The following is a 13438-nucleotide window of genomic DNA, read 5'->3' as shown; positions in this document are numbered from 1 at the left end:
TTTTCTTCTCTGACAATCTGAGCTGTACATAGTGACAAATGAAACCTGGCTGCTTTGCATGTCCTTGGGGGCCTCTCAGTCAGGTGGTTCTTCTGGAACATTCCAGCTGGTCTAATTCCTTTTGAAACACCGCCCCCCCCCCTTGTGAGGCCAGGCAGGTGTCTGAAAGGACACTCAGCCTAAACAGGAACTCTCTGTGTGCTCATGAGGCCCACCGTTCTGCCCAGGGAAGTGGGAGGCAGCAAACCCTCTGGTGGGAAATGAGCCACAGTGTAGTCACCTTAAAGCCACAAGAAGTCTGGGAGGAAACCGAAGGAGGACACTAAAGCCAAGGCTGAAATGCCAAAGGGAAATGGGAGCTAACGAACTGGGCACGGGGTGCCACGGGGGTTAAGCTAGGGGGTTGCCAGGGGCTGGGCAGGGCCTGGGCTCTGAGGTCCCATCTCTGGGGGTCAGGGTTTCTAGCCGAAGGGAGACTTCGGGGCCCTCACTTCCCACCACTAGACTCAATAATGTGAAGCACTTTGTCATCCAAAGGCAAGAGAGAGAATGCAGTGTGGACGGAAATCTCCTATCCCCACTGTTGCCCCATTGGCCAAACGGTTGTAGGGACAGAGGAGGCAAGGCTCCGAAGACAGCAGGAAACACTTTTATTTGGCTGCAGCCAGGTTCAGAGGGCACAGCTTTTGCTGTAATCAATTAATCCCCTGAACCCCCGAGTTCAAGGAGTTTCAGAGTTTTATACCCAGCATGTAAAGGGAGGGGCTCAGAAGTTAACAGTCTGCAGAAGTTCACATAAAAGCAGCTTTTTCTTTCACTGTTCTGGGCAAGTTAACCCTTCAAGGACAACAACTGAGAAGGGGAGAGCTTCTTCTCCCCTTTCTATTCTCCCCCTTCCAGCTGTTACCATGGAGCCCAGTTGGTAATATCTTAAAAATGTAGACATCGAGCCTGCGGTCTGTGTCTATGGTCCCTCCCGTAATATCCAGCTGCCCCGGACGGAGCTCGAGTGTATGGCGCCAAAGGAACTGGCTCCGGGGTCCCTATAACAGGCCTGCCCTCATAGCTCTTGGCCTGCAGTGAGGGTCTCCCCTTATCTGAGAATGGTATGAGCCAGTGGCTGAAATTGGTGTCTGTGCCTATGGGACCGTGTACAAAGCCCGTGATCCCCACAGTGGCCACTTTGTGGCCCTCAAGAGTATGAGAGTCCTCAATGGAGGAGGAGCTGGAGGGGGCCTTCCCATCAGCACAGTTCGTGAGGTGGCCTTATTGAGGCGCCTGGAGGCTTTTGAACATCCCAATGTTGTCCGGCTGATGGAAGTCTGTGCTACTTCCCGGACCCACCGGGAAATCAAGGTGACCCTAGCATTTGAGCATGTTGACCAAGACTTAAGAACCTATTTAGACAAGGCACCACCCCCAGTCTTGCCAGCCGAGACCATCAAGGATCTGATGCACCAGTTTCTAACAGCCTAGATTTTCTTCATGCCAATTGCATCGTTCATCAGGACCTGAAGCTAGAAAATATTCTGGTGACAAGTGGTGGGACAGTCAAGCTGGCTGACTTTGGCCTGGCCAGAATATACAGCTACCAGATGGCCCTTACACCTGTGGTTGTTACACTCTGGTATGGGGCTCCCGAAGTTCTTCTGCAGTCTACGTATGCAACCCCTGTGGACATGGGGAGCGTTGGCTGTATCTTTGCAGAGATGTTTCGTTGGAAGCCTCTCTTCTGTGGAAACTCTGAAGCTGACCGGTTGGGCAAAATCTTTGACCTGATTGGGCTGCCTCCAGAGGATGACTGGCCCCGAGATGTATCTCTACCCCGAGGAGCCTTTCCTCCAAGAGAACCTCGCCCCGTGCAGTCAGTGGTGCCTGAGATGGAGGAGTCTGGAGCTCAGTTGCTGCTGGAAATGCTGACTTTTAACCCACACAAGCGAATCTCTGCCCTCCGAGCCCTGCAGCACTCTTATCTACATAAGGAAGATGATCCAGAATGAGCATTGGGGTGGCTGCCACAGAAGGAAGAGATGCTGCCATTTTCCCTCTTCTGGACACTTGAGTGGAGAAAACCTCATTGAGAAGGCGACCTCTGCCTTTCTCTCTGAGGCTGTGAAGACTCCCCCAACTTTTTACAGAGAATATTTTGCTGCCTTAATGACATTTTATATCCACCCTTCCTTTTGAGGCTTATCCTTCTCCTGCCCCCCCATTTCTATACACTAAGGGGTCTATCTCTCCTCCCCTTCCCTACCTTGATATTGGGGTCCTTTTTTATATAGGAAAACAAAACAAGACAAAGAAAAAAAATGTAGACATCTCTGTGAAGCCCAGCTCAAGGCCAGAGGCCTTGTTTGCACATTTCTACAAAGTACTATACTGGATATGTTTGTGAAAAACTAGTAAGGGGTGTCCAGCACCTGGAGTGCTGGTATCTTCTCGGCCAGTGGCCAAGTAAACAGGGTGACATGAAAATAGGAAGTTTATCTACATTGGACTCTTTTTCAGAGACTCTTTTGCTGACAATCCTAAAACTAGTCTGGGTGAAGATTTCTGGAGAAGCCCAGTTAAGTCTTTTCTGTGGAGAAAGGGGGTGCCACTTCAAAACCACGCCCTGGAGCATCTTGGAGATCCCCTAAGCCAAAGGCCCCTGCAGCAAAGTAGCAGAAAGAGGGGTACTGGGGGGGGACTGAAGAATGTGTACCCCTTTCCCCACCCCATGCCAGTCCCCTGCTACAATCCACGATTGTGGTCAACCCTGCCGGGGCCAAACCACCATCAGACAGGCCAATTCTCTCATTCCATAGACTGAGGCCCAGAGAGGTCAAGGGATGTATTTGAGGTACACAGCCAATTTTGGAGAGAGGCTGAAACTCAAATTCATTTCTCCTGATGGCTATACCTGGGCCTTTCCACCCAACCTCTCCACTTTTCTTTTTGAGGTAAGATCCAAAATGCCTGGAGACTTCCACAAAGGCTGAGGAAAACAGGCTCCCACGAGTCTGCAAATGCATGTAAGAGAAGCAAAGAGAAGATCAATGGCCACTGTGAACGTTCGTGTGGAAATCCGGCAGTGTGACCTGTAGAGCCAGGAGAGAAGTCCAACTCAGTGTTGAGGAAACAAGAGTTAATTTTTTCACAATACTCAGCAGAGTTGAAAAACAGTGTGTTCCAAAACAAGTAAGTTCTGTTGACTGAGCAAACATATTTTTATTCCTTTCATTGTTCTGGACCTCACTGTTAAAGACTTTTTAAAAAATTAAAAAAAAAAAAGTTACTCACATTGCTAAAAATCTATAGGTTCCAACATAATGAAAGAGAGTTTTTTTTTTTTTAAATGTTCAAAGCCAAAAGTTTCTCTGCCATGGATGGGGGACTCCCTGAGGTCTGAAGACAGGGCCCCATTTGCCAAGGAACCCTTTTCCATGAGGCTCCAGAAAGCAGGCTTCCCTGACAGCTTGGCCTTTCCCAGAGCTGGGGCGGGGCCAGGGGCCCACTGCAAGCTCAAAGGCAGGCCGGTCTCCAGGTCCCCAGGGACGAGGTCAGTCCTCTGTCTAACTTGGCAAAGCGGTGGCAGTTCAAGGACAGCGGGGGCTCAGTAAATTCCAGGGCTCCTGAGCCTTGAGGCTTTGCAGTGGGGGGAAGGGGGTCTGAGAAGTGCTTGAAGGGCTTTGGGTTCCAACCCCAAGAAGGAGACAGGCTCCAGGACTAAGTAACCTTGGAGTGACCTTGAAGGAGGTAGACTACACTTGAAGACCTCTATCCCTTCGGCCGCCCTGGTGGCACTGGGAGAAGGCACAGCTGTCACACACCGAGCAGATACGTCCAGAGCGGCGATGCCCTTCCATTTTTGCCCCACTCCTTCTAGCATTGTGGGTGCCAGCGTTCCAGGGGTTTAGTCTGTGCCAACTGGAGTGCCCCTCCCTGAGCCAGGTGTAAGTCCCACCTCCATCCTCCTCCTCTCTCCCATCTCTGCTCACAGCTCAGCCCATCTGCTCTCCATCCTTCCCTGGTGGGTCCTCTCACCCACCAGGGACTTGATCTGCCCCTTCCTTTCTGATCCTTTGCCTCTTGGCACTGTCCCCCCCAGGTGTCCCCGCCTCTACTCTCCCTCCTTCCCCACACCTGCGGCCAGCACCTCTCAGACTCCTCTGCTCTCCCTGCCTGGAGGCTCATCTTCCACTCCCATCCCCCCCCCCCCCAGGCTGTCAGACCCCACTCCTCCCCTGCAGGCCCAGCCGGGCAGGTGGCAGCGATGACCTTTCCCCAGCCAGCCAGCCTCCCTGGGCGGGAACAAGCCCAGGGCCCAGAGGAAAGGCCAGCCTGTTTTTCAAATCGCAGGTCAGTACCCATGAGGGGGTCTGAAAATCATGTTAGTGGATCTCAACCAGCATCAAAAAGAGAAGAACAGAACAGAAAAGAATGGAGGCCATCAGCCCTCGCAAGAAGTGTTGTTTTTCCAATCCTTCTGCTTGGGTGGGTTCTGTGTGTGGGTTCTAGTCTCAGGGAGGTGGCTGAGGAAATTTGCATGTTGTGTAGGCTCAGAGGCCCCCCCTTTCTCAGAGCTCCCAGGGCCCCTACAGTGGACTCCAGGCTGTCCTGGTGGTCGGAGGCCGGGGGGGGGGGGGGGGGGGGGGGGGGGGGGGGGGGGGGCGGTTACCAAGGAAGGTGAGTGGAGAGGCCAAGAAGCACACCCAGATCGCTGACTCAATTTGCATACAAATGAAAGACTGAAATCTTAATTAAGGATCATAAAGATCAAAAGACAATTTTTAGAGAGATAGGATCTTCCCAGGAATTTTCCATACAACTCCAGCTGCTGCTTCTCCAGTCTATGAAAACGAGGCTCCAAGGACATGCCCAGGGGAAGTGGGGTCCAGCCTCAGTGTGCAAATCTTCCATCCTTCTGCAGTCAGATCATCAGATGCTAGGACTTAACACTCGACAGAACACGAGGCTTGTCCCTGGAATGGAGCTGGTCGAGTTCCAACCTGTCCCCCACACCTGCGGCTCGGGCTCGGATGGCCAATCGTGGAGTTACTGGCAGTAGAAGGTGAGCACGTTTTCCTGGTTTCCCCGGATCAGGACGACGGGAGGCCTGAGATCCTGGGACAGGGTCTCCAGCCAGGCCATGTACAGCGAGCTGGGGCACTTCCCCTTCCTTCCTATGGGCAAGGTGCTGCAAGGCAGGAAGAGGGCAGGAGAGGAATCACCCAGGGTTTACCCACCCTGAGAAAGACCTTCCTGCCACCCTGCAGGGCATTACTCAAAATATATCTTCAGCCATGAGGCATTTCTAAACAAAACCATGGCCTGCATGTCCCCTGCGGGGAATGCTCCATAGTCCCCACCAAGCTTCACAATCTCACTTTCTCCCTTCCTCAGCCTCACACATACCTCTTTAGCCACAGAGGCTTTCTTTCCTTCCTAAAATTAACCAAGTGTGCTCCTGCTTCAGGGCCTTTGCACATGATCCACCTAGAAGGCAGAGCCCCAGCTGTTCACCAGGCTGGCTCCTTGAACCACTCAGCTCTCTGCTTACATGCATCTCCTCTGGTCATCCTCCCCAAAGGAGGCCACCCATCCTCTTCATCCTCTTACCCTACTTTATTGTCTTCGTAGACTTTTGCAATCTCAAAAGCATCTGTGGATGTATTGATTTGTTGTCTGGACTGTGTGTTGGTCTGCAGGCAGGCTGGGTCTGTCCTGTTCTCTGCCCTTTCCCCTGTTCTCGAACACGGTCTGATACAATTAGGCCAGTGTGTGTTTGCTAAGTGAGAGGTCCCAACCCATCTGCCACTCACATCAGGCCAGGCTTGCTTTCAGCCACATGCCTGCCAGTGGCCACCCAGTGTGTCATGTTTGTGGGCTGCAGCAGAGTGTCCTTGCCCTGCCCCCACCCTGCTAAGTCCTGGGAGCGGATCCCACCGCTGCCTCTGGAGGCCCTTATCTGTGTTGTGCTGAGCAGATACCCAGATGTCCCCTGGAACGCTGTTCAGTCATGCTTTTGTGGCTATTTCAGGAAGTGACTTTTCTTTCATCTTGAGAATTCCAAAAATGCTTTGGGATGGCCACCACAGCTGGGTGCGTGGCTCTGGCAGAGACCCAGCTGGCCACCACATGCGGCTGGCCACCCATCCTTACCCGGGACTGCCCTTGGCAGGTGTCTGTTCTCCCTAAAGTCTATTCACTGGTTGATCATTTCATCAACCTGGACACAGCCCTGAGCACGGGCCTGGCCTGCAGCACTGACCCCCTGGCTGGGGCAGCAGCAGGCAGGCAGCGCGGAGCAGTGTGGGGACCAGAGCTCAGGCTCTGGGCTCAGAGAAACTGCCAGTCACAGCTTTGGCAAAGTGCTTGACATCCTTGGGGACACAGGTTGGGCCCTCCAGGAGAAGCTCACAGGCTGGGGAGCCGCACCTGGCGCAGTGGAAGCAATCCGCACATCAGCAGCTGCTGTCCCCACTTACGATTGACCTGGCAGAGCAGGGCCTCAGCCAGGGCCTTGGGATCATCCCAGCTGCTGACTCTGATCACCGCAACCCCCACACCCCCCTGAGCAGGCTGAGGGGACGGCTAGAAATCCAGAGAGCTGCTGCCTCATACTTAGAGCCTCATCAAAGCCTTGCTAAGGACAAGGCCACCCTCCTTTAAAAAGCAAGGCCCCAAGGACTGGAGTAGTGGTGGGAGCAAGGGCACCTCACTAAGCCACTGCCATCCTCCTTTGACTTTCCAGGAAAAAGACCCAGGAGAATGTAAAACCAGGCTCTCCAGATCGAACGGATGTGCCCGAAACCACAAAGGGGCTGTCCAGAAACGTCACATTGTTTTCAGGGAACAAACTCACAAACTTCAATGCCCATGAGGGAACTGGTCCCTGCAAGGTGAGGGGCAGCGGACACCCATGACTCCCGCGGTTCCTTTCAAGCTTCAGAACAAGGTTCCTTTCCATAGGGGACTGTCCAACTGTCCAAGGGACAGATGCCTTTACCACTCCCAGCACCAATCAATGACACCCTTTATCCCTCTGCACAGGATGCACCATCTTAGGCTACTAATCTTCAGACACAAAGCCGCTCCAAAACAAAGGGGCTTTGTGTTCCTGATCACATCTCTTGGAGCTAACTAGATGCCGAAGGCTTGCCCTGCAACAGGACCTAGGGACACGAACCCGGATCCTATCTGCACTCCCCACCCATGAGGCCCCTGGCAAGTTGCCTAATTCCCGAGGCGGCTCTTCCTCTCTGAAATGAGACTGCAGAGGTTGATTCAAACACAGTTTTGAAAATTAGTAAGGCCCGGTGCCTTGAGTACCACAGAGGTCCGATTCATAAAGTGCAATGTCCAAGAGCTCTGTCTCACTTTGAGGAGAAGGCCATTACAGAAGAAAGAGGTGTCTGACCCCAACAAGAACAGGTTGTTGGGACAGTAAAAGGCTGTTGGGCGGTTGACCAGGCTGCTTTGGCAGCTGTGCAAGTATGGCCGAGCTCAAGGTTCAATGCCCAGTTTAAAAAAAAAAAAATCCAACAACAACAGAATTTCTGGGGAATGCAGGATCCTGGGCTCCTACAGTTGTCCAGCAGCTCAGAACCCCCGGGCCTGCCTCCAGCTTGGAGATCACTAGCACAGATGCAGCTGTCTGTCCTCCCCATGGAGGTGACCCAAGAACCCAGGGCCCCTGTGGGCAACAACTGCGGCTGTGACGTGGGCGGGTGGGTGCAGCTCGCTTCTCCAAGGCGCCAGGACACTTCGCCATTTGTATCAGCTAATCCCATAAGGATGCCGGGCCGAGGATGGGCTTTCCCTATGCAGCCTTGGGGTGAAGGGGGAGAGGAGAGGAGAGACACCAGCCCAGGTCGCCTGTCATGATGAAATTCCTCATCTTACAACCTGAGAGATGGATTCATTCCAATAAACTTGGAATCATGGCATGTTAGCAAGAAAGAGCATCTTGGAAATACCAGCCCCTAAGTCTTCTTTTGATCATTAGGGAAACAGGGCCAGAGAGAAATGGGGTCATTTTATCCACAGTCACACAGTGAGCTAGTGTGCAAACCTGCTCCTCTGAACAAAGGCGGCACCACAAAGCTGTGATTTGCACACCTGTGCACAAGCGGGGGCACACCCACCCGGCTCCCCACCCAAGGAAACGTCTGGAAGCCATGAGACAGGATGAAGCTGCTGTCTTGCCTTCTGATCCCGTCCACACCCTGGGTCATCTGTGCCCTAGAATATTCTCTGCTAGGCTTGAGATAAACCGGGTCCCTTTCTTTATCACTGTTTCCAGAGGAAGGAAACTCGAGCACTTTCTTTGCAGAATAATATCTCCCTAAACGCCGCAGGATCTATTGTTTGGGGCAGAATCGGTTTCTTGGGCATGCAACCTGGGTGGTCACTCGGGGGCCCAAGCTCAGAAGGGTTTCCACTTGATTTAAGGCTCTGCTGTCATCATTTTGACATGCCTGAATGGCACAGGAAAGTGCTGCGAGGGGGAGTTCCTCTCACACGGTTGTGCTGCAAAAGATAACAGCCCTCCAGAAGTGAGCGCAGGGAGCTCACTCCAGGCAAAGCACAGGCCGTCCTGAGAGCACCTGCAGGAGAGGATGCTGGGGCCCAGGGAAGGACTCCTGTGCTCTTATGCTAATCTGCCCCAAACAGCGACTTCCACACGGCATAGGGTGCTAGAATCATTAAAAATTCTCTAGGTCCCACTATACAGGTGCATATGAAGAGACTGGAGGGACCAAAGTTAGCAAGTCCTAACAAAGGGCTATGGCCTGAATATGGGTGCCCCCCAACTCACCTGTTGAAATCTTTACTCCCAGGGCTCTGGCATTAGACATTAGGTTTTAGGAGGCAGGACTTTTAGGTGAATAGGTCCTGAGAGCGGAGGCCTCATGAGGGGAATCTGTGCTCTGGGAGGCACTGTGAGGCTCCCTGGATCCTTCCACCATCCTGCCTCAGCCTCTGAGTAGCAGGACTGCAGGTGCGCACCACTGCAGCTGGCATATCACAGGTAGGCGGGGCCGTCGCCCAGAGTCTTGGACCCCCTCTACATGAGCACACACTCCAAGCACAGTGTGTGGTGGCCTTCTCTCCAGAGAAAAGCAATCTTCATGGACATTTACTACTCACGATATCGTGGCTGCTCTCCAAGGCAGCCCTTACTTTGCAGATTTATGGGAATGTTCAAACACGTGAGTGTTGAAATACCTGCTGTGCATTTGTATGCCCACACCCTCCATCTACAACGACATTCCTCCTATGATCATTTATGTTCCACCTCTGTCCCTTCCTTCCCAGCACCATGAGACATTTTTAGGGGGAAAAAAAAGCATATTAGCCAGGTGTGGTGATGCACACCTATAATCCCAGCAACTCAGGAGGCTGAGGCAGGAGGATTGCAAGTTTAAGGCTAGCCTGGGCCACTTAGTGAGACCCTGTCTCAAAATAAAAAAGGGCTGGGGTTGTAGCTCGGTGGTAGAGCACTTGTCTAGCATGTGTGAGGCACTGGGTTTGAACCTCAGCAACCACATAAAAATAAATAAACAAGTAAGTATACTGTGTCAAAAATATTTAGCTTTAAATATATATGTATAAACAAAAAACAAAAAGAATGTATCTCAGTGAGAGAATGTTCCAGGGTTCAATTTCCAATACTAGAGGGGGAAAAAAAAAGAAAGAAAGTCCAAGTATCCTGTGTGGGAATGTAAGAGTTTTCTTTGGAAAGGAGGCCCACAGCCCAGCACGCTGACCAGGGGCCATACATTTTCATTTTATCAGAAGGCCTGCAAATTATGCGGTTGAGCCCAGCTCGCAGGTGTGAACAAACAGGTTCTGCAGGCTTCCTGTCCATCCTGCAGAATTCCCAGGTGGTTGTCCAGCTGCCGCCCCCCCCACTCCCCGCCCCTGCTCTGGGCTGCAGGCTCCCCCCCCCACCCCCCAGCTTGGTGGACTGCGTTTTCCCTACTAGTCTCAGATCAGGTAGAGCCACACTGAGCCTTTGTCACCTTCCACTTGCTTAGCCCAGGCTGACACCCAGCAGGGACAGCTTGGAACTGGATGTAGGTCCAATAGGGACAGTGGGGGTTGGGGCAGGCTCTGTTTCTGCTGCCCAGACTGGGCACCAACACCAGGAGGGATTGACCGATGGCCAAAGAGGATTAGCTGGGCCCCTCGGGGGCAAGCCAGGCTTGGCAGGAAAAGGCAACAGGGAGAGCGGTCAGCAGGGCCTGGGACCCGGGAGCGCCTAGACCTCGGCCAGTTGGCACTCAAGCGAGGCCGGGCCGCGTTCACAGGAGTTGGGGCCCCGCCACCCTGTGGCACCCGCCTCCTGAGCCTCTCTCCCGCCACGCCTCCCGCTCCTCCCGCCAGTGGGCTGCACTTACATGACCACCAGGGCCGCCTCCCGGGAGTAGTCCAGCAGGATCTCATTCAGTCTCACCTGCCGAAGGGACTGGGGCAAGGGGAAGCCGGGCGGTCACCTCCCACGTCCTTGGGAGCAGCGGCACCCCTGCCAAGGCCACCGGACCGTGACTGACTCTCCTAAATGACTAGACTCTCTGCCCCAGGAAGGAAGGGGACCCTCGTCACAATCAAGCACCAAGTTCGCCTGCTCCCAGAAGCCACCGGGGCTTTTCCTTGCCTGACTTTCTGGCCATGTCCAGCAGGAGAGTGGGAAGAGGGAGCTTGACTGGATACAAAACTCAGCCCTGGCACTTCACAGCAGAGAGCACCGTGGGCTTCCTGAGCCTCACGAGGTATGAAATGTCCTGGGGGTGGGGGACGCGGGGAGGGTCCTGTGAGATAACTGTGCAGAGCACCAGGCAGAGGGTCTGGTCACAAAGAGACCCTGAATGAAAGACTAGGAAACGCAGAGCAGGGAGGGTCCACTGCCTGCCACAGACCATGGGGGGACTTCCTGTGCACTTTATCCAGAATTTTCCAAAGCGTCAGCTGGCTGTATAAGTTCTGGGCTCAGGGGCTTCTCCAGAGTGTGTGGGGGGGGCTGTCTTTATATTGTTCAGAAGTGATTGACGCTCAAGATCTGAGAGCAGGTGGACACCCCATTTTAGAGAATGGAAAACTGAGGGGCGGTGACTTAGCCCACATCAGGGATTCTCAACCTCTCGCTATGCGCATTTCCGGTGACATTTTTTGTTGTTGTTATGGGACCCGGACTGTGCATTGTAGGGTGTTGAGAGCAACCCTCATTCCCCAGGTGTGACATCCAAGAATGTTTCAAAATGTCCCAAGGGGACAACATCACCCCCAGTGGAGAGCAGTAGAGCTCAAGGATTGACGAGCCTGGGCCACTGCAGTCTGTCCCCAGGGCCCTGGGCCTCCAGTGGCTCATCCCACCTTGAAGAAGAGCCCCCACCGTGCACACGCCCTCTCTCAGCCCTACCAGAGTCCTGACTGTCCTGTCTGGGAAGGGGTGGCTGCGGCATTGCCTGCATCTAGGCCGCGGGCACAGGCTGAGGGAGATGGGGCACTTCTGTCCATCACGGGACAAGTGATACTTCAGCCCCCAAACCTGAGTCACGAATCCTTCCACCAGGTGTGGAGAAATGGGGGAGGAGAGGAAGGACTCCCGCCAGTTCCTGCCCACTGCCGGGGACATTAATGGGCAGAAGGATCAGGCTCTCGTGCCAAGGACAGCACTGGGTTCACAGCCGGTCACCTGTCAGCCCAAGCATTTGTGGCCTGAGGATACCGCAGAGGCTGGGAGTCAAGGGCAGCTGGGCTCAGGAAGCTCGTCCCCACCCAGCAAGGCCCTGCCCTCTCTGGCACCTTGACCCTGTTCTTGTTGACCTCCTCATCTGAGATCTTCCACGGGCAGTCCCGCCTCATCTCGGCCACAGTGGCCTCGTCCTTGAAGCCGTCGTTCAGGCGGAAGGGCGCGATCATGTCCTCAAAGCGCTTGGTGCTGGAGAGAGAACACAGGAGAGGCCGTGAGATGGCCCATCTCCAGAGAAGCCAGGACCCTGGAGGGAGCTAGAGGGGAGGCCACGGGGACACAGAGCGGGGCCCAACAATGCTGCCATCTACGTGGGAATGGCCCCAGTGTGATTTAGACTTGGCCACTTAGACCTGGAGTTCCACCAGACTTCTCCAAGCCATCATCAGTGGTGGGCCTGGACTCTACCTGCCCCTAACTCAGCAGGCGGTCACTGGCCCGGTCTGTGTCAGGTTCTGAGCCACACAACAGACTCCAGGTCAGACTGGGCACCCTCCTGGATCCCGTGCTCTGATGCAGTAAGAGGCAAATAAATACAAAGTGGGGGATTTATAAATGTATAAACCGAATCCTGGTATAGAGAAAATCAGGGTCAGGAGAGGCCTTGCGAGGGCTGAGGAGTCTGTCCTGAAGCCAGCTATGCACAGGTGGAGGTGGGGGGTAGTGGCTAGAGCAAACCGAACTGAATGTGCAAAGGCCCTGAGGTGTGGTAGGCGGCCTGCATGAAGTGCAGCCAAAGAGCCCAAGGGGCTGGAACAAGGTCCCAGCCAGCAGCAGGTCTGCAGGGCACACCGCTGGCCTTTCTGCTTAGATCCCCTGACACAGAGAACTCACTGCTCCGCCCGCGGCTTCTGATTGATGTCAGGAAGGACATGAACTTCATGAAATCCCAGTCGGAACTTGCTCAACAGAGAAATGATCCTGGAGGGCAGAGGGAGACTTTTTAAGTGTATTCATTCGATGACATTTTATTAAGTTTCTGCTGTTGACAGCAGTGAGCCAAACAGACCCCATCCTGCCCCTTGGCACTGCCATTCTAACAGAGGAGGAGGGACAGACAATCAGGGTCACCAATGAAGCAGGTCAGCTCATGACAAGTGACGCAGAAAAGCATGACCAGGATTTCCCAAGCGTCTGGTGGCCACCTCTGTCTTAGTGCCTGGCAATCATTAACGCCCGTGTCTACACCTCTGCCGAGACTTTGTGACAATGTCCATTCTGATTCACTGGTCTGGCTGGGGCCGGGGATTCTGCATCTCTAACCAACTCCCAGGGGATCCAACGCTGCCAGGCCCCGGGGACAGGACAGTTGGAAAAGAGGAAATTAAAATTCCTGAGGGAACCAAAGAAATGTGAGAACCAGGCAGAGAAGCAGGAGGGCAGCTTCGGGCACCACTTTGGATTTAACAGGAGAGGAGAAGCCACTGTGGTGGGAGTGGTCAGGAGGATGACACAGAGCGGGTAGCGATCTGGCTGGACGGTGCGTGGTGGAGATCATTGAAGGCCAAAGGGGTTCGGGCAGGGGGATGTCCATATTGACATTTTTTTTTTCAGTCCTGGGAATAGAACCCAGAGCCTTGCATTTACTGGACGAGAGCTCTACCACCGAGACGCATCCCCAGGCCAGAGTCCACACTGGAACCTGCCACGGGGCCTTCAGAACAGTGTGCTGCCTGGTGCTAGCACCTGCTGAGTCAC

The 13438-nt window shown here is 53.9% G+C and overlaps 1 protein-coding gene and 1 pseudogene across 11 annotated transcripts in view; one reads left to right on the top strand and one right to left on the bottom strand.

The window, feature by feature from the left end:
• Window positions 1–459: 459 nt before the first annotated feature.
• Window positions 460–3528, top strand: LOC124086579 (cyclin-dependent kinase 4-like; annotated as a pseudogene).
• Window positions 3529–4742: 1214 nt separating this feature from the next.
• Slc12a3 (solute carrier family 12 member 3) overlaps window positions 4743–13438 on the bottom strand; it is a 32045-nt gene continuing 23349 nt past the window's right edge. For 9 of the 11 annotated variants that reach the window (XM_058575804.1, XM_058575807.1, XM_058575808.1 and 6 more), the window contains 4 exons: window positions 12575–12661; window positions 11794–11929; window positions 10389–10456; window positions 4743–5179 (listed from right to left, as the gene is read on the bottom strand). In XM_058575804.1, coding sequence (XP_058431787.1) covers window positions 5038–5179; window positions 10389–10456; window positions 11794–11929; window positions 12575–12661 — 433 coding nt within the window. In that variant the 3' untranslated portion in view covers window positions 4743–5037. Of the gene's footprint in view, window positions 5180–5243; window positions 5479–7264; window positions 7861–8803; window positions 9660–10388; window positions 10457–11793; window positions 11930–12574; window positions 12662–13438 lie in introns of those variants that run through there. The other 2 variants (XR_009225881.1, XM_058575806.1) reach the window with 2 other exon arrangements.

This window comes from Marmota monax, unplaced genomic scaffold, assembly GCF_021218885.2.
Source record: "Marmota monax isolate L192 unplaced genomic scaffold, Marmota_monax_Labrador192_F-V1.1 WCK01_AAM20220418_F8-fsc00024, whole genome shotgun sequence".
NCBI lineage: Eukaryota > Metazoa > Chordata > Mammalia > Rodentia > Sciuridae > Marmota > Marmota monax.
This window is presented reverse-complemented; position numbering and strand designations above follow the sequence as displayed.